The sequence below is a fragment of the Photinus pyralis genome, unplaced genomic scaffold (genome assembly GCF_008802855.1).
Source record: "Photinus pyralis isolate 1611_PpyrPB1 unplaced genomic scaffold, Ppyr1.3 Ppyr1.4_LG5, whole genome shotgun sequence".
Lineage (NCBI taxonomy): Eukaryota > Metazoa > Arthropoda > Insecta > Coleoptera > Lampyridae > Photinus > Photinus pyralis.
In genome coordinates, this window is record NW_022170596.1 from 21,145 (window position 1) to 43,154 (window position 22,010).

General features: G+C 36.9%; 1 protein-coding gene across 2 annotated transcripts in view; it reads right to left on the bottom strand.

Moving 5' to 3' along the window:
• The window catches only part of LOC116171005 (4-hydroxybutyrate coenzyme A transferase), a 42,833-nt gene that overhangs the window by 1,148 nt on the left and 19,675 nt on the right, over positions 1 to 22,010 (bottom strand). For both annotated transcript variants that reach the window (XM_031487620.1, XM_031487619.1), the window contains 5 exons: positions 13,052 to 13,214; positions 12,865 to 13,003; positions 2,815 to 2,905; positions 2,507 to 2,695; positions 17 to 265 (listed from right to left, as the gene is read on the bottom strand). In XM_031487620.1, the coding sequence (XP_031343480.1) occupies positions 17 to 265; positions 2,507 to 2,695; positions 2,815 to 2,905; positions 12,865 to 13,003; positions 13,052 to 13,158 (775 nt within the window). In that variant the 5' untranslated portion in view covers positions 13,159 to 13,214. The remainder of the gene's footprint in view (positions 1 to 16; positions 266 to 2,506; positions 2,696 to 2,814; positions 2,906 to 12,864; positions 13,004 to 13,051; positions 13,215 to 22,010) is intronic.

Consider the following 22,010-nt stretch of genomic DNA (forward strand, 5'->3'; position numbering starts at 1 on the left):
TGTGCAAATTACTTACTCGTATTATTTACATAATCCACTCGTAACATTTCAATGGAAGGATTGTTGTCGACAAAATCGTATATAGGTTGGTGACCGACCAAAAATGAACCGACAATACGACCCGTGTGGATTGGTTTCTTCGCGTTTGTAATATTTCCATTCTGTACCAGATCTATTACACCGCCGGAGAACATTTCAGAGTGTATTCCGAGATGCTGGTGATTTTTTAGAGAATGCAAAACCGCATCTGGAATGCTACCAATACCTGAAAAAAATATGTTATCAGACACTCTTCTTGTTCTATGGGCGTTAGCATGAGTAGGTATATTTTTGTGCCATGATCACCAATTTTCCGTTACAAATGCTTAACTGGAATAATAAAAGGGCTTGATGAGGTATTATGTGTTCTGTGGCATGCGCATGTGAAAAGCTGAACGCGCCGCGTTATGGGACATCTTGCTGCTGGCGAATTGAACTTTTTGGAACATATGTTTGCGATTCTGGAGTGCAGCTTGTGCTTCTACCTCCACAAAGGAACAATTAGCAATGTTACATAATATGTACTTGAGTCTACGCCTACTGGCATTTTTGCGGTTATCCCAAAGAAGCGGGTTATGTAAATATTTCACTGTTTACCAGATACGAGATGAGCATAGTATATACAAAGTCCCTATTCGCGATTCAGATTAATACTACAGGTGTAGTTTATCCTGCCGTTTTTGAGACTTGAAAATATAACTCCATCATCATAGCCTACCTGAAGGGCCTTTTTCTTAAGAACTTAATTGTCTAATTACAAATAAAAATCACAATTTATCATATAACGTTACAACTCGCCGACATTCCCTTACATCGATTATGCTTTAAAACAGCCTTACTACTCGTGGCATAATTACACTGACCACAAATTAAGCAATAGGCATTTTTCGAATTGTTGTGCTTTAATAAATGCCGATTTAAGTTTTTCTTACTATTTGTGGGATACCTAATCGCACAGAGTGCACGTAACATCCTTCAATGTGAATACGCCGCTTTAAGTTATGCTTATTGTGAGTAGCGCAATTATACTGCTAAAAAATCAAATAATTCATTTCTCTGAAGAATGACGTATATATTTCCTACCTCAATTTTCTCTTGTGTAATTGCACTGTTCACAATTACACACTTTGGAAATGTTACACATTAGACGATGATTCTTTAACATTCTAGTTGTTGGTTGTGTAATTGCACTGTTCACAATTAAAGACTTTGGAAATATTATGCGTTAGATGACTATTTACTGATCACATTTAAAATTCTTGAATGTAACATGATAAAATGTGTCGTTTTAAATTATCGTTGCTCTTTAAAATGTAGTTACATTGATTGCAAATTTACAGCGGTAAAAACTATACAATCTTGTTTACTTTTGGTCATTGTAAATAAACAAAATGGCGGTATTATACCACCAATAATAATTGCAATGTTCTGTTACCAGAGGTCTTACTGTTAAGCTGAATCGCAAATATATAGTACAGCAGTCCCATAGTTAACAGTCGCCACATTGAAGGATAAGGGGCGAGAAGTTTGAACTAACAATTAAAAATTAAAAATTTAATAAATGTTAATGCCAGATTATTTATTTATTGTCCCTCTCTTGTTCTGGGCCCTCAATAGGCTTGCGCCCAATTACAGAGTGACCCGCATAATGCTTTTTAGAGGTGCCTCTGCAGAAGTTGTTCTATACTACTCCGGACTCCGGTATTTACCTTACGAATTAGGGAAACTGCAGGAAAACCTAATTCGGAGTAACCGGCAGAATGCTCGAAACTGATCTAAGGAAATTCCCAACTCTGTCACAGATGAAAAATTCTTACCTCAGCCCAGGTTCGAACATCCGACCTTCAGTTTTATAGCCCAACTAAACTTCTTTAAAATCGAGCAAAGCAGAACAAAACATCAAATACTATACACAAATCAAAAGGATAAAAAAAGGCAATTGTAATTTGTGGTGCTAACAAATCAATTATTTCAGCTATTGTCATGGAAACAAAAGTAATATAAACGGCCAATTATTTCAGCTATTGTCATGGAAACAAAAGTAATATAAACGGCCACTACATATGCAACAGAAACAGATCCTTCGAACACCTCAGATATTTCCCTCATTAGCCGAATGTAGCTTACATTTCCTATATTGTAATTTAAACAAGGTAACTGGAATTCCCAGATCATTAAAATAACAATATTTCACAAAATAGTAATTAAATGTTAATTGTCGAAAGGTATTACCTACAAAGCCAAAACCAGTAATAAATCAAGGTAAACTAACCATTCCAAAAGCATGCAAATATTAATTAACACCCGATAATCATTACGTTGTTTCTATGTTTCATCACCTTTTAAAATATAGCCGCGAAAATGTGCTTATCCTGATTTTGTGCTGTCACAATGTGACAAGGCCTTGAAATTAATTTCACAGTACTTAATGTTTGTTATGTTCAAATTATTAAAATAAATTATTTACCCATCTGTAATGTGGCGCCATTTACAACCAGATTTTCGGCAATCAGCTCTCCAATTTTCGCCTCCACTTCCGTCGGCGGTTTACCTCCATGCTGTGGTAGTTGTTCGTCAACGCAAACAGCAAAGTCTATGTGACTCGTATGTATCAAGCCATCGCCAAAAGTTCTGGGCATTTGTTTATTTACTTGTGCTAAAGAAAAAGGTATTAAAATGTTTGTTGAGGAAGAATGAGAAATGGTGGATGAAAAGAAATTAAAAAAACTGATGTCTCCAAATGGTCTAGCAAGGTACCTCATAAAAAACACGCACCTACAATATATTTGGAATGAAGACATGCAGCTCTTGCGCAGTCGACACTTGTACCCAAACTGCAGAAGCCATGTTCGTCTGGAGGCGATACCTAAAAAAAATGAGAATTCGCTGTAATCTTTCTGTTAATTGGTTTGTAGAAAAATGTATAAAAATTTGGACACTTTAAAGTTTTGTATTTCACTAATAAAATGTTAATTGAATTAATTAACAAAGCAGGAAGCTCTACGATAAGGAATTCGATAAAAGTTCTGGGGTCTAAATTATATAAAATTTATTGTTCATGGAAAAATGTGAACCCACAACATAATACATACCATTTCTCAATATTTTGTAACAATAGTACTCTTTATTGCAAAAAATCCGATACAACTGAATACCGAACGATCTCAACAAAGTTATCATGCACATGGACAAAGAGACAGACGGACAGACAGCAATCGAAAATAAATACAACTTCAGAAAGAAGTTCAAATGGATACCACCCCCAGTTTCTCCAATTAACATTGCTTAATGCTGAGAAAAAAAAAGTTTACATATTTTTTAGGAGTATGTATTCAAACTTATTCTAAGATATTCCGGAATATTCGGAGATATTCTTAAGTGTTTCAATTATTCTTATTTAGTCAAACGACCCTTGGTGAATAAAATACAAGTTTGATCCCTTGAGTAACCGGTCGCCTTATTTGTATTTTCTTTAGGGGAATTTATATTTATATAGTCAATTTAAGTATTATTCCTTAAAAGCTAGAAAGAATTGTAAAGTTCTCTTTTAAAGCGGGAGCTTCGTATTTATAGGTGCCGTTGTATTATCCATAATGCATTCAACGTTCTTATCTTAAAATATCCAGAGAGCTATATAAGACCAGTCGCAATGGAAAGGGAGCATGTCTAGTCGAAAAGCAGTTGCCTCAATATCTGCGTCAAATTGGGCAAATTCACATTTACCAATCCTCCGACCGCTTTTGGAAGAAAAGATTCGTACGGATTACGAAGTCAGTATAGGAAAAGCTTCGCTGAGAATCATATGATGAAGCATCTTCATCACTTCACTTCCCGGAACAATTTTCCAACTATGTGAACCAAGCTTGCGGGTTGGAACAAGACGTCCTGTAAAACAAACTTGTGTCCGGTTAACGCAGATATTTACAAGTGTAATCATTATTGGACCATAATCGCATTCAATGGAATTAGACTTATTTGCTTGTAAACGGAATAATTTCCTTCTCAAATTTTGCGTTTGTATTATAGTCTTGTAGTTTCGCCATTTTATAACGGAAGTATACCAGAATTTTTAAAATGCGCGCTGTGGCGGGGGCGGGGTTTATCAGCGGAGTCGGCCCAAGGTTGGTATATTACAGGTTGCCTCGTAACTATCGACCAATAGCAATCGAGGCGCGAATACGTCACTGGTATCCCACGATTTAAACGAAATAATAAATGCATGCAGCCATACAGCTGGAAAATTTGATGCGTAGCTATTGTTTACAGTTCTTTGATGATGTTTGAATCGTTTAACTACTGAAACACAAATATTCATTTTATATTTTAAAATTTAGTAATTATAAATCGTTATATAATACAGTCAATCTTCGTCTGATGTACCAGTGTTTACCGTGAAAGATAAACAGCTTCATCTAACAATCAATTGCGTAGTCACAGTTTATATTGTCTCTACACTTAAGTCTTCGATTTGTAGATGAGATAGGCGGTATCAACGAGACCATATGATCCTCCTGCTTCGGTCAGTTTTAAACACGTTCATCTTCTGCCGACCCGCTTTTCCCTAAAGCATCATTTTCTTTCATTTTCCGTAAATATCGTGACCGCCAATCAACAATGTTGCTACGTTCCATCAATAATTGAAATTGAAATTAACATTACCTAATTTAGTTATGAGTTTTATTGATTTGCCGTCACAGCAGCAGCTAGCTCTGTAGCCTTTTCCAAAGGAAATGCCCACATACGGCAGCTTTCTGTTTGTCAAAGAATTCCACGACCCTTTTAATAATATTTCTAGGTTCTGAATGCACAGGTTCAATATTTATAACCTTACGCGTATGTCACATGACAAGTAATGACAAGGTAACGAAATTTGAGTGGCTACCAGTGACGTCACGAGCAGACGACTTGATCCCCATTATTGCAGTTACGAGGCAACCTGTAATATACCAACCTTGGAGTCGGCCGTCAGGCGTGTCGCGATTTGTTTACTTTCATTCGGCTTTCGCATAAAATATTATGTCTTCTGTTTCCGCTTCTGCGCGTTAAGCCCCGAGAGCGTTCTCGTTGAGCGGCCCCAAAATTTAAGTCAATCACCATAGGTTAGTGAGGGGCGGTTTCAGATTTTGTGAAAGAACTTACATGAATGTTTGTGTTCGAAGATTTCGAAGTAGCACACGATCAAGGTTTTTAACTCGGTTTTTAATGCAAGAATCACGTGTGACTACGATAGTTTCGAACTGTACGAGTAAAATCTTAATCACGTGAATCAATGTTTTGTGAACTCATTTTAAAGGATAAATTGCGAACAAGAAAATTAGATGCGAATATGGATAGCGTAAGTTTTAAAACGCGCGAAATTAAATTCATAGGCCCCGAAAACTAGAACAATGGGTTTAGTAATCATTTGTATATTTAGGTCAAGGGAGCCTTGAGTTAGGGTACTCTCGATAATCCGCGGTAATTGGGGTTGGTGGTACCTATATAGGATTTCGAAAAAGGCAGAGTACACGGAAAAATAAAACACGAAACTATTTTTTATTATAAAGAAGTGAAATTTAATGTAGAATAGGTACATGTTTAAACTTAAAGATACATAAACAGTGTACATAACTTTTGAAGTACCTAGAATTCAAATTGATTTTTGCTATTACTATGAAAAACCGAGAATGAAAGCAGATTTTAATTTTTTAACATATGTAGGTAAATATTTTGTGTTGTTGATGCGATCTAGAGTAAAAGTGAGACGAGTAAGTTTTTAATCGTAGAGAAGAAAAAGATCAATTCTATTAAAAAATCTCTGTTGGATTGAGCTAGCCGTCGGCATCATTTTTGCAAGAAATTACTATTATTTTAAAAAGCAAAATTAATAGCACCAGTCCTAAGTTTGTAACCGCCCATTACAGACTCCAGCTAAGACACAGAATAACACATGAATTTAGACAAATTAAAAAATGCACTTTTGTTAATGTTAGTGAAGAACTTCAACGTCCTGGTGGAGAACATTTTAAACATTTAATAAAAGAAATTTATACAATCAAGACGTGAAATGTGTAAATTAACTTCGCCCTAGCTATCCAAATGGGCATGTTTTTATAATTTTTGATTTTTTATCAAAATTGAAAATTACAAACGGTGCGGTGGTTCGTTTTGAAATAAAAGACCTGTATTAAGTATCTACGTGTAATGTGTCTAACGCCCTGGTAGGCTATTGGCCATAATAGCTTTTACTCAACCTAAAATTATTTCAGGGCATAAATTAGGCAACAATAGTTAAAAAAACAATATAATACGTAAATGCTTTGAAATCTAGTTGGTTATGATAGGAGATTGCTTTCAAGTTTCAAAGGTGAAAACGAATTTTGATCATTTTAAGTATCAGAATAATTCTGTTGCAGTGTTAATCAATTAAACATGCAATCAGTCAATCCAAAAAGATATTTTTATAAATAAACGAGTATTTGTTGTGGTAAGCTAAGCAGATAACATAATCTTTCTATTATTGAATTTATACATAACATTGTGCGTGCGTAGTTTTTTTCTCCTACTTCGCTACAAACTACAAAACGAAATGTTAGGTTTTTTATTTTTGGAAGTGAAAGGCCCTTTTTGGGGCTAGATCAATTTAAAAGCCACATCTATCACTGAAGCCGAGTTCAATGACACATCGTTCATTAAAATCGGTCCAGTAGTTTTTGCTGTGCCCCGGTCAACGTTCAGGAAGAACATGCAGTAGCAGCCAGCAGTAGAAAGTGAAAAAGATTACCAATGAATATCTCCGGTTAAAATCTTTTCTTTTAACATCAGAAAGCTTGCCCCTTTACAGGGATACACCTCCATGTTCTCTACCTTTTAAGGATTTTGAGCTTCAATAGCGTGAATTTCACAAGTTGGGTTGTGGCGCGTAATATCGCTTGATAGTGCATTAATAACTGACACTGGGGGCTCGTCCTAGGACGGGATTTGACATTTAACCCTACCACCGGAAGTTGATTCTTGGGTTACGAACTCGCTTGGAATTATTACATTTCGCTTATTGCTAATCCATGCACAGTTTAACTGAATTCGTCTGTGTACTTTCCGAGCTATGAGTTGCGGCTGCAACCATAGAGACGCACGCCAACTGCATAATTATATATGTATATGAACATCCCTAGTAAATATAGTTAACCGGATAAATAACTTTCAAAATCCTCTTCTTTTCGTAATTTATTTCCGAGGAAGAAATGCCCTACCACCCTACGTTAGGTCGTACCCCCGGCCTCCGGTCAATATTTCTGTAAGCGTCGATGCACAATATTGCAAGCTGTGTCAACGGAAAAAGGGTAAGCACCTAATAAAGAATACAAACTACTGCCAGCGCAAAAATGTTGTAAACTCAATTTAGTTATTCTTCTTATCTCTTTCAAAATCTCTTCAAGAACTTTTCAAAGTCATCAAAATCTGTTCAAAGTCACCTCAAAACCATTCGAAGTATCTTCAAAATCGGTGCAAAATCCGTAATCCCTTCAAAATATTGTAACGTGATTTATAAATTCGGGTTCGATTTATATCAATATTTACTATAAAAACATCGATATCTAAAACACTTCGCAATTTATCTTTCCGTGCTCGATGTTTACGTACTCGTTCGGTAGTAGACTGCCGCGATGTTCGGTCCGCAACCATTTATACACGCAAGCAATGTAAGTCCAGTACATTCTCGAATATCGCGCGCGTAGAAAATTCCAGAGCGCCAAAGGCGACGTCATGTCTGGAGCATTTCCGTTACACTGCCCCCTTCTTAATTCTGGACGTCTCGTTCAGAAACTGCGTTAGTATTACTTTTTAATGCCTCGTGTCGGAATCTGCAGTCAGAGCCTGCTCGACAAACACCTTTCTTGAAAAAGTAACAGTCCACAGTTTTGCGGAGGGTCGTCCCCTGTGGGTTGAAGCAGCATACTGTAATTCGAACGCTAGTGTTTCTAAAAATCACTTCGATCATGGTTCGCACTATCTTCCAGTCCAACCCATCTAAACCACATCCAATCTTCGGGATCGCCAAGCTATTTATGTCATAGTATGCCATGAGTTTCCTTAAGCTTTTTAAAGCAGACCAGAGGTTTTCATAGGTGGGTTTGCCTTCTGACGTTTTCTTTGAAACCAAGTAGAACAAAGAGCGTTGACTATCTTCCAAGCGCAGTACTTTACCCACTCGTGGTCTTTGCTTTAACAACTCGTCTATTCTTCCAAATCTTTTCCGGAATACGGAAGCTATACCTCTACTCATGCTAAGGTCTTCGGCGACACAATGGGCGATGGAAACGTTAACCGGAAGCTCAAAAATATTTTGACAAATTTCCTGAATAACGCCAAATCGAGCTTTCTTCCGCTGGGCGTAATTTGACATAAACTCGTTAAAGTTTGGCTCGATCCCACAGCTGCGTTCCTCTTCTCGAATACCTCTAACTTCTTCGTTGTTGTTGGATCCGGCATATCGTGCGAGTCGATTAATGTGGACAACTTTCGGTTTCCGGTGGTTCATTCTGATACGATATATCACGTCATTTATTTTCTTGATCACCTCATACGGACCTTCCCATTGTCTTTATAGCTTGGGAGAAAGACCTCTTCGTCTCTGTGGATTGTGCAGCCATACCAGATCATCAGCTTCAAAAGTTTCATTGACCGAGCGGAGGTTGTATTGATTTTTCATGCGATCGCTGGCAATCTGAATATGACTTCTAGCCAAGTCGTGAATATCGTTCATCTTCGCCTTTAGTTGGTCAACATAATTTTCACCTGCGACATATTCTTCATGGGGTTTACGCCCAAACTCGAGATCACATGGAAGGCGTAGTTCACGACCCAACATAAGGCAGGCAGGAGTCTGACCTGTGGTCTCGTTGACGGCTGATCGATATGCCATAAGGAACAGGTGGAGGTACTGGTCCCAATTTTTCTGATGTTCTGCCACGACTTTTGAAAGATATTTACCCATCGTTCGATTCATTCTCTCAACCATTCCATCTGACTGAGGATGCAAAGGTGTTGTTCTGGTTTTATTGGCTCCTACCAATCGACAAACATCTTGGAACAAAGCCGATTCAAAGTTCCTTCCTTGGTCTGAATGGATTTCTATAGGAACACCAAAACGTGTAAAGAACTCCTTTACCAACACTTCTGCAACTGTTGCTGCCTCTTGGTTTGGAATGGCGTAAGCTTCAGTCCACTTTGTGAAATAATCCATAGCCACTAGGATATATTTATTTCCGCCATCTGTCTCGGGAAACGGTCCTGCGATATCGATAGCAACTCGTTCCATCGGACTACCAACGTTATACTGCCTCATGGGCATAACTCACATGTTTGACACCATCGCCGGACATCTTCTTTACGGTTGACCCAATAGAATCGCTCACGTACCCTTTGCAACGTTTTCGTAATACCAAAGTGCGCCGTCATGCAATTTTCGCAATACTTCCGACACTTTGCTTCTAGGTACTACTAATTGCAGCGTCGATTCGGTGCCATCTTCACTTTCAAGGGTCCTATACAACAGGTTGTCTTTCAGAGTCAGGCTATTCCATTGGCCCCAATAACTCTTTACTTCAGGACTTGTGACACTAATGTCTTGCCAGCCTGGTCTTTGTCCGTGGCGCATCCAATTCAGAACAGTTTTTATACTTGGGTCGTTTTCTTGGGCCGTTTTGATTTCGCTTGGCTTCCATTCCTCACTCTCTACAGTTGTTCGTCGCAGATGGCCAATCTTGTCTTCTATTTTAGAACAATGTGTGCAGTTGTCCTTGCACGGTCTTCTTGACAAAGCGTCTGCATTATTGTGAACTTTTCCAGACGACGAAATGTTTACAGTGAAGATCGGGGCTTTGTTTCTGCAGGTCGACGATAGCCCCTTCCTGTCGACCTTTCTTAGTTTTCCGACTGCTGCAATGGTTTTTGGCAGTTGCGGCGAACGTGTCCAATCTAGCCGTGGTTCACTTTTCTTTGCCAGTGACTGTATTGCTTTATTGATCTTTTCTTCCATTATAGCGGCAGCAGATCTTGTTACAGGCATACACAAGCACAAGCACTTAATTTAATTTTATTTACTTTTAATTAATTTAATTAATTCCACTCCTGACACCAATGTAACGTGATTTATAAATTCGGGTTCGATTTATATCAATATTTATTAAACAGAACTAAAACACTATAAAATCCGTACAATTTATATCGATTATTTATATCACTCACAAATTTATATCGATTATTTATATCACTCACACTTCGCAATTTATCTTTCCGTGCTCGATGTTTACGTACTCGTTCGGTAGTAGACTGCCGCGATGTTCGGTCCGCAACCATTTATACACGCAAGCAATGTAAGTCCCGAACATTCTCGAATACGCGTAGAAAATTCCAGAGCGCCAAAGGCGACGTCATGTCTGGAGCATTTCCGTTACAATATCTTCAAAATCTTCAAAATTTCTTGTCTCTTCACAAAATCGCTTCAGAATTCTTTCAAAGTCTCTTAAAAGCCTTCTAAATCTCTTCAAAATCCCTTCAAAATATCTGCAAACTCTCTACCACTCTTCAGTCTTCAAAATTCCTTCCAAGTCTTCACAAAATCGCTTCAAAATCTTTTCAGTCTCTTCAAAGTGTCTTTAAAATCTCTACAAAATTTCTTGTCTTCTGGGTCTTCCCAGTCTCTTCAAAATGACTACAAACTCCCTTCAAAGTCTTTTCAAAGCTGCTTCAAACTCTTCTTAATCTCTTTAGAATCTATTTAGCGCTATTTAGAAACTCTTTAATATCTCGACAAAATTTCTTTAAAATCTCTTCAAAGACTTCAAGGTCTCTGCAAAATCTTTTAAAAGTCTCTTCTTTATCGCATAAAAATGTCTTCAAAAAGACAAAAAACTTCCCAAAATCTCTTCAGAATTTCAACAAAATATCATTAAAATCTCTACAAAATATCTTTAAAATCTCCTTAAAATATGTACAAAATCTGTTTCAAATCTTTTCAAAATCGCAAAGTTTCCAAGAAAGTTTCAAAGTTCATAATTTCTTCAAATTCTTTTCAAAGTCTCTCCAAAATCTCTTCCAATTTACCGCTGTGTCGCGACCATTTCGCACGAGAATTTAGTCGGTACGTGTAGCGGGAATCGCCCGATGACCGCACGGTGGTAAAAATTGTGTTAAACAAAAAAATATAAGATTTTTCAATTGATCTCGAAATCGATTTCCTACTGCTGTCCGCATGCCCATATGGAAAATTGGTACACATGTTCTTAAGGACATAAGAATGGGCGCAGGTACACAACCGCGTCAAAAAGTTGTAGCACAAAAACTGACCAATACCTCCAACACAATGGTTTCGTTTATAATTTACACTAGAAAGAGCATAAATGAAGCTCCGGTTTTCTTGTGTCCGTATTCCTTAAGCATGAAGCAACTATCTAGAAGCGAGATTGTCTTGCGCGTGCGCAATGAAAAAAAAATAATCCAGACGGATATTTAAAAAAATTGATGTTGGTATCTAAAAACCGAAACGTCACATCGCAAAAGTAAAATCATTTTCTTATACAGAAAAGTACCTTGGTGGTTTTCTAATGAATAAAAAATCCGTACAAAAATAAAAACGAAAATTCCGGTTCCGTTCCTGCAAGTAAAAGGATTTTTTTATTTTCTTTAAAAAAAATAATTCAGCATATTAAAACGCGTGCAATTTCGCCTCCATATTTAACTAACTCTGTATCTCTTATAGTTAGCTACAACAATGCCAATGCATTGTATAATCGTTTCTTTTATCTTCACAATGTAGATTGTGTCTCTTTAAAAAAGTATCGAACCTAAACCGCATAATTAAGATTGTGATAAATTTTAACCACAGCTAATAGGGGTCAATTTACCGTAGCTATTTGTAGTACACTGTGGCCAAGATAAGGATGTCATCATGAAACCATAGAAGATACGACGATGGTTAAATTAGGGAAACGTTGCCCAATTAAACAGTTATTATCATTCTTTAAAGAAAACCTAAGAAATACCAGAAAAACCGAAAATCGCCGATTTTGTTTTTATTTTCTTATGATGTTATTTGAGCTCTTAAAGACAGCCTTAAAAAATGTTTAATACAACGTTTCGCTTTCGTGAAATCATCATCAACGTAATTTTTTATATGGTCCGTAAACAAATGCATACCGTATTGAGTAGAATATTTTTACTACGGATACAACGATGTACACCACACACAAAAAACAAAAGTTGGAAGCTGTTTTTTTCAACAAGACGGTGCACCCGCGCACAACACCCTAATTGTGCGAGAATACCTATCGGACAAATTTTCCAGAAAGAATCCGAGAAGATACTGAATTCACCAACTACAGAGATGCGATGGCCAGATAATTTTAATTCATTTGCAATTGCTCTCTACGCCTTTTCTACAACATCCCATTTACTATAATCTTGCCGTTGATAATCATAAATACATAAATCTACCTAGATATTGCTAAACTACTCGCAATATTTATTGGTTTTCGACATGCAATTCGTGTCGCTAGCAACACAGATTGCTCAACAGAGACGATAAGGCGATATCACGTTGCGTCGGTATACAAGTTGCAGTATGAAAGAATGCGAAATACATATTGGCAATACTATGGGCCATGGCCTAATAAGAGTAAGGCCATGGCTATGGTCTATTGTTTGTTGCCAGTTACTAATTGCGATTGTTCCGGTGTGCGAGTCCCCTCAGAGAAACTTCCAATGCGCTCTTGCTTTTGGAAGAAAAATGTGCCATCCCCATCGTCACATGCTTACTCTACCTGGACGTTATTATTTACTTACCGAAACTAGAGCAACTTCAGGCTTAAAAATTTTCCGAGTAAATAATAATGGAATCTCGGACAAGAAAATTGGTATAGCGTCTCCTCGTCCATCTTGCACGGCTTTACGCACGTTCCCGCCCATAAATGTCGAAACTGATCTACAGTCATTTCGGTTATGTATTTATAGGGACCAGGGAAGAGCTTACCTAAAAACATCTTTGAGCGCCGGATCTGTGTACACTGCCTTTCCTTCCGTATGCATGTGTATAACTTGTACACCTTCGAGACAGTTATTTTTGCCGTACTCGGTCATGGCGCCTATTAGGAATATGGGTGTTGCTGCCGCGCCATGCACGAAGACGGTTTGACCTGCAAAGAGCCCAACAATTAAAAAGAATATAGATAACATTGGCGAACGAGGTTATATATTAAATGACAATAGCACCATTCCATAATATGAGAGCGATCCTCCGATTCATCACTTTCCTGCTTTCGTGTGTGTTGTACAGAAAAAATTAAACAAGATACGTAAGATCAGGAGCTTTTAGAGCTTTTAGCCCAATGAATCATTGGTTTACTTGGAAATTTCATCCCCACTATAAATCAATTTTACACACTTGTTACACCCTGTACAGATGTACACATTGAACCGTTTTAGTTGAAACAATATTATTGGCTTCCTAGCTCGAGCTGGATGGCCATTGCGATCACTGTTTTTTGGACATGTCAAAATTTCTTCAAATGTGGACGTTTTAGATCATTTTAAGATGATTTTAAGCGAGATTTTAAGCAACTTATAAAAATATAAAAATTTTCCGTCTGTATGTATATATACAGGGTGATTCCTATAGTACCTGCCACCGTTTGGGAGCGTATAGGGGGTGCCTAGGGGAGTATTTTGATATAGGACACTTGGGGTCGGAAATCTAAAACAAGGGCGCCAGAACCAAATTTATCTTCTGGAATTTCACGCCTGTATGTAGGCAACCCAACCGACCGACGTTTCGCGCGGAGCGATGCAGAGCGAGTTAGCGCGAGGAAGCGACATGGGAGGGAAGGAGGGAAAACGACAGTCAAAAGCAATAACGTTTACAAGTGTTCAACGTGGCCACCGTTGTTCTCAATGCACTTCCTACATCTAGCCAACTATTATTATACTATTGCCATAGTGTTTATTCACTTGATACGCGTCGTTGCAGACGGGATTTCGTGGGTTTAAACAAATTCTGATCAAGTGTCAGCCACACATCGCCGCCTGAGATCGCTCCGTGTGCACCGCCGGCCGGTTGGGTTGCCTACCTACAGGCGCGAAATTCCAGAAGGTAAATTTGGCTCTGGCACCCTTATTTTAGATTTCCGACCCCAAGTGTCCTATATCAAAATACTCCCCTACGCACCACCTACACGCTCCCAAACGGTGGCAGGTACTATAGGAATCACCCTGTATAGGGTGTTAATACTAAGTCCGAAAGTAAGTCGTTACATCCGAAAACGGCAATTAGAACTCATAACAAACAACTTTTCTTACTTCCAATTTTTAATTTTTTAGTAGTCAGTTTGGCGTAGCGGTAGTTCGAATCCCACAACTAGCCAGTTTTTAGTGGTACAGAACATCTCCTGATTACCATGCTTCGGAGGGCATGCACAGCTGACGGTCCCGGCAGTCATACCACGACTGTCGTTAAGTCACACAGACGACTGTTAATGCGACCTGAAAACGTCTGTACCTAGGGAGTGCCACCCATACGATACTTTGATATATTTGATACGATGATTTGTTTTTCGAAAAATCTATCCTGTGAAGGAGGCAATTTTGGAAATCGAAATTGAAACAAAACTGAAAAAATGTTTGGGGCAAATTTTGTAGTAGATAGTAGAGGGATTTTATAAATCAATCAAAAATCGATGGGGTGGTTATCAAAAAATGTTTTTTGAAATTTCTGATCAATCTATTTTGTTATTTGAAAAAATATGAAATAATTTCAAAAACAAATGTTTTAGCGAGCTAAAAGATAGTTTTGAAAATTTTTGTTTTTTTTTCAATAATCATTAAAATAAGGGAGTTATTTTTCGAAAAACAAAAGAACGCCAATAACGTCGAACCGGGGCACCAAATCAAAAATTGGAAGTAAGAAAAGTTGTTTATGTTAATGAGTTCTAATTGCCGTTTTCGGGTGTAACGACTTAGTATACGTACGTACCTAAAATTTTGGAGTGCCGTAAAGGCATCGAATTTTTTTTTCAAACAGCATCCTAAAATTTTTATGAAGTTATCTTATTTTTCTGTGTACAACCTACAGTAAAATTTGTAGAACTGTCAAAAACTTTTTTGATATATGAGTTTTTAGCGTCGTCATTCTGAAATAGTAACCCACATTTTTTATTGATTATTAACGAGTAGGTACTACCTGGAGCAACGTTGCTTGACTGTAGATAATAAGTAAATTATTAGTAATATATACAAAAAAAAAGCGCGTGAAGTCGCAACCACGTGGGGTTCGGCCCGAGATATTTTCGAGAGAACGTATCATCAAAAAATTATCGTCTATTGCGAACTAGGTTAGTAGTATTAATTTTATAAAGGGTAAATGTCGAGTATAACAAAGAGATGGAATAATAATACTTTTAAAGCAAGCATTTTTTCCTAGAAAACATATCAGTTTCAAAGGATGATTTGCGGTTTAACTGTAACTGCATGAGCCAGACCAATTGGAGTGTAGCGGTCTTTTTTGTAAGTTGCGACCACCAGTTGGGTAATCTTATACTGTGCGATCAAAAATGAGTTGCTGTCGAGTCACCTTTGGAATTTTTGTTTTCATGGTATGGTAAATCGTACTAACTTGAATTTCCAAAGGCGACTCGACAGCAACTCATTTTTGATTGCCGGTTATCTGAACGTCACTTAATTTAGATACTTATACAGAGTGTCCCATTTATCTTAAGACAGTCGATTATTATGGAAACTAGCGGGGATATCAAAAAAAGATTTATATAAAATATTCTTCATATAGAGAGACCCATTTAATAGTGCTATGCACCTTTTCACATAACTGTCCCATAAGGGTCAAGTGTAGGGCAACTTAATTTTTTCCAACAGAATCGTAGGTATCTATACTTTGTACTGAATATTCTAATTCTACATCGGAAAATAATAAACTTTCATGGGAAACGGTTTTTCCCTACACTTACCATGTTTTCACGACACTCTTCCAAAAGAACGATTTTTGGTTAGAACTAGAAAGCTGTCCCGAATTTGGCAGATTTTTTAAAATTCTTGGTTCATCTGCCATAGAATAAGATGGCGTATGGTCCTGGGTAGATAGTTTAAGGAGAACGATTACAGAGGGTATAATTATAATAACGTCAGTTATACGTAATTGTACTAAAAATTCAATCATTACTTATTTAAGCGTTTAGGTGCATGTGATTATCCATCCCAAATACTTTTTTATGACGTTCAAGGTAATAAAGTTGGATTTATGGCCAGAGGCTATCTCATTACTTTACAACTCTTGAGAGTAGTTAAACCTCGAGTTAAACATTAAAATAATTATTGAATAAGTAATTAACATTATTTGTGGCAAGACTATTATTATTGATGATTATATTACTCATTTTATAGAGCAATTAAAGCACTTCCATAAACGTTTGATATCGTTTCTTGCTAAAATGGATTGCTACAGAACTTAGGGTCCTTATTGAATCGGTTATTGATGAGATAAGATGTTCTTTAATGGCCTATTGGAAATCGCAATTAACCAACGATCTAGGTCCTAGGAAATTATCTACTTTAGAGTCTAAACGAGTCTAATTGTTACAAATTAATTGGTATGATTAATCTAATGAACTAGCTTATGCGTAACCGTAAGTTTTTGAGTAGTACATGATTTTGAATTTTTACTTAGTATTAAACATTCAATTATTATAGACAACAACACAACTATTATGTAGAAGTCAAAGTAAATAAATGTAATTAACACACAATTAATTGATTGACAATGACAAAAATTTAATCCGAAATGGATTAAATGAAAATTAAAACAAAATTCCTGAAATAAAGAGAAACTTATACAAACCTTGTTTTTACATAGTATCCCGTACTCAGATAGTCAATAATTTCGGAAATCTTAAAATTACTCGGTTTTTTCCCTTTTAATAATCACAAAGTCTGCTCGTGAACAGGTTTGCGATAAACTCGCGCAGTTAACACTAACAGCTTCAGAACTTCACTTTTCTTTAGCACAAACTTGATGATAAACGAACTGCCATGTTGAATACGACGACAAACATTATCGGTAGCTGTTTTTTAATTTTAAAAAAAAAACAAGAGTACCTCAACAGAAAACTTCACGGTGCCCGCCTCGGTGCCCGCAGACTTCAACTGGACTAACTTTTTTCCGTAATAACCCTATATTTTCTTCGAGATTTTCTTAGTTAAAAGATACAGAAAAATGCGAGAAAAAATTTTTATTACAACATTTTATTTATAATCATTGTTGATTAATCTTCCGTTTTAAAAGTAAGTATACGGCGGTATACGGGGTCAGGTAAAAAAGTTAACGGACCTAACCTCATTTTTTTAATGGAACACACTGAAAAACTGAAAAATTACCTTTCTTAAATTTTTTATATTCTTTTTTTAATATTTTTGATTTTTTTTAATTACTTCCATTTTTTAGGTGATTAATTGTTGAGATATTTGAAAATGCCTGCTTTCCTTAACACCTTGATTTAGTAGTAATGAAAAAGCAGGGAGTTGTTTTTAGTTGCTATGTATAGTTAGTTGTAGTAACACAAAATTGCTGATTGAATCTGTTTCATTTTAGTCATTACATTTTTCCATATTTTTGCTCATTCGTGTTCATTAAAGTGTTTTCTACTTTCCTTGACTATCGCTTCTTAAAAGAACTCCAAAAGGTTATGGGCCCAGCGAAGTCATGTTAGGAAAGTAAGAGTACTTGTAAATCAGTTTTACGTACCTGGAATACCTGTGTCAAAAATGATGGATAGTAAAGTAGACATTGGCGTCATTAATAAGTTTAATGGACGAAATTACCAGCAGTGGAAATTTCAAATAAAGTGTGCTCTAAGAGCAAGAGGAGTTTTCGAGGTAGCGAATGGCGATTGCGAAAAACCAAGTGGTGCTGAAGGTGAAGGAACAGCGAAAGAAGTTGAAGCATGGAACAGGAAAGATGCCATTGCAATGTGTATCCTGACGTCTGCCATGGAACTTTCGCAAATTACATTAATCGAAAATTGTGGAAGCGCTAAAGATGTAATTAGCAAAATGGACACAATTTACCAGCAAAACACGGAATCGAATAAGATGATGCACCAGGAAAAGTTTCACCAGTACAAAATGGATCCAGCTGATTCAATTGCGTTGCATATTGCCAAGGTGGAAAATCTTGCTAAGCAAGTTCGAAACTCGGGAGACACCGTCAGTGATATAGCCATTATGACAAAGATTTTGGGAAGCTTACCTCTAAAATACAGAAATGTGCGGCAAGCCTGGTTATCTGTTGATGAGAAGAATCAAAATATACAAAATCTTACCATGAGATTATTGGATGAAGAGGCTAGTCTCACAACGATGGAATTAGAAAACGAACAAGCGCTGGCTACGACGCGAGCTACCAAACCAATGCAGAACAAGAAGAAGAGGCCTCCTGTTACGTGTTACAACTGCCAGAAGAGGGGCCATTATGCAAGAGAATGTCGAAATAAGAAGCAAGAACGGGCAAACACTGCAGAAAAAGAAAAGGGACAGGAAGGAAATGTAACAGCTTTTACAACAGAGGAGAAAGCATTTGGATTAACGAGTGATGCATTAGCGATATCAAAGGACGATGTTTGGATAATGGACAGCGGAGCCTCGTCGCATATGACATACCACAAAGATTATTTTTCATCCTTGGAAGACAGTGACATAAAATCAGTGACACTTGGTGACAATAAAAGTCTCAAAGTGTCAGGTAAAGGAACAATCAAAATCCGTAAGCTGATGCACAATAAGTGGTATGACGCTATTTTGACAAATGTGTTGTATGTACCAGATTTACATAAAAATCTCTTTTCCGAAGGTGTCATTACCAGTAAAGGCATGAAAATTATTAAGGAAGATAAGTTTGCATTGGTGTATCAGAATGAGAAGGTGGCATGCGCATACCGAATGGCAAATAATCTGTATCATTTGCAATTTCAAACGATCAGATATGAAAGTGAAGTTAATGTGACCACAGATGCAAATATGTTAGCTTTGTGGCATAAAAGACTAGGACATATTAATTTCAATACTGTAAAAGAAATGGCATCAAAAGGTTTGATAAGTGGTGTAAATGTGAACGCTGCAGAGAAAATCTTTTGCGAAGCATGTGTATATGGCAAGCAGCACAGATTAAAGTTCTCAAAAGTTCAACGAATCACTAAACCCGGAGAAATGATTCACAGTGACGTGTGCGACCCAATGTCAGAACAGTCCATAGGAGGTGCGAACTATTTCGTGTTATTCAAAGACGATGCTACCAGTTATCGTGTTGTAAAGCACAAGTCGGACGTTCTCGAAAGTTTTAAAGCGTACGTTAATATGTGCAATAACAAATTCGGTCATCGAGTAAAAGTTTTGCATGTTGACAATGGAACTGAATATGTGAATCACTGTTTTAAAGACTTCTTAATGAAGATGGGTATTGAGATGGAAAGAACAGCACCCTATAATCCAGAACAAAATGGAAAAGCGGAAAGGGATATGAGAACTATCGTTGAAAGTGCCCGCTCAATGTTATATGCAAAAGATTTACCTACGGAATTGTGGGGTGAAGCGGTGAATACAGCAGTGTACATTCTAAATCGCACTCAGAATCATCAAACAGTAGGGACATCCCCATACGAATTGTGGACAGGTAAGAAGCCTGTATTATCTCATATTAAAGTTTTTGGATGCGTAGGTTATGCACATCTACCAAAGCAGAAACGAACAAAGTTAGATGCCAAGAGCAAGAAGTTCATTTTTGTTGGATATGATGGCAACTCGACCAATTATCGTTTGTTTGACCCAGAATCAAGAAGGATCACAATTGCAAGGGATGTGATATTTAATGAAGAATTGATAGAACCTTCTTCAAGAAGTAATAATGTAAAGATTACATTGACAGATGATGACAGAAACGATTACGAGGAAATTCCCGACATTAACAGTGAAAATGCGGAAAACGGAGAGGAAATGGAACCACAAACACAGCAACAGGCAAGATATGAGTTACGGCCACGTGAAAGTATTTCACCACCAACGAGATACATCGATTATGCAGCAAATTATGTAGAAGTGGATGTACCGTCAACGTATGAAGAGGCCATGTCAAGCAGAAATTCTAAAGAATGGCAAGCATCCATTAATGAAGAACTTGCAGCTCTTGAAGAAAACAAGACATGGGAATTGACCGTAAAGCCACCTGATAAACACATAATCGACAGTAAATGGGTTTTTAAAGTGAAACGTACACCGGAGGGAAATATTTCTCGTTTCAAATCTAGGCTATGTGCGAGAGCGTTTTCTCAAATTGAAGGTGTAGATTTTAAAGAAACTTTTTCCCCAACTACAAGATACGAGTCAATTAGAATTTTACTTTCTTTAGCAGCGAAGTACGATTACGAAATCATTCAGTTTGATGTTAAGACAGCATTCTTATATGGCGAACTCGATGAAGAAATTTATATGTCGCCACCTAATGGTGCAAACATCAATCCAAACTTAGTCTGTAAATTGAAGAAATCGCTGTATGGTCTGAAACAATCCCCAAGATGTTGGAACCGTAAATTTAACAGCACTCTTAAAAACTTCAATTTTCAACAATGCACAGCTGATCAATGTGTATATAAAGGGCAAGTAGATGGTAAAAGAGTACTGTTAATTCTTTTTGTGGATGATGGTCTAATAATCGGTGAAGATAAATTAATTCTAAATTCGATTATAGAAAAACTAAAACAAGAATTCAAGATCGTGCTTGGAGATTTAAACTATTATGTAGGTTTAGAAATCGAACGTGATCGAAAGAACAAATCTCTCTTTATTCATCAAAGGCATTACATTAAGGAGATAATTAGACGATTTAATTTGGAAGATGCAAAATCGGTGAGTGTTCCTACAAATTCTAATAATATTTTGAAGGCAGTTACACCGGAAAGTAAACAAAATGGAAAAATCCCATATAGAGAAGCAGTGGGAGCACTAATGTTTGCAGCTATCGTCAGTAGGCCTGATATAATGTATTCAGTGGGTATGGTGAGTCGATATTTAAATAACTACGATACAGCACACTGGAATGCAGTAAAACAAATAATTACATATCTGAAAGGTACTCAAGATTATGGAATACTGTATAAAGGAGGCGATTCAAAATTAATCGGTTACTCGGATGCAGATTTTGCTGGTGATCCCGATACCAGGAGGTCTACATCAGGATATATTTTCATTCTAAATAGCGGTGCTATTACCTAGAGTAGCCAACGTCAACCGACAGTGTCGCTTTCTACTACAGAATCTGAGTATGTTGCAGCCGCTAATCGCCCGCTAATGCTACAAAAGAAGTGTTATGGTTACGCAGTTTTTTAAATGAGATTGGCGAAGATGTAACAAGTGCAACACCTTTATTAGTTGATAACCAAAGTGCAATACGTTTAATTAAAAATCCAGAGTTTCATAAACGAACCAAACATATTGACACAAAATACCATTTTATCCGTGAACAGTGTACTGGGTATAAAATTTGTGTTGAATATGTGGAAAGTGCTAAACAGTTAGCGGATATTATGACTAAACCTTTAAACAAAAAGAGGCATGAATGGTTACGAGAACAATTTGGTGTTAAATTTAAAAATGTTTAGTGATGTGTCGATGTGTGTAATGTAATTATATGGAAACTTTATTATTCAGTTTAATATTGTGATTTTGATATTGATAAGGAAAGGCAGATTTTAGTGGGAGTGTTGAGATATTTGAAAATGCCTGCTTTCCTTAACACCTTGATTTAGTAGTAATGAAAAAGCAGGGAGTTGTTTTTAAGTTGCTATGTATAGTTAGTTGTAGTAACACAAAATTGCTGATTGAATCTGTTTCATTTTAGTCATTACATTTTTCCATATTTTTGCTCATTCGTGTTCATTAAA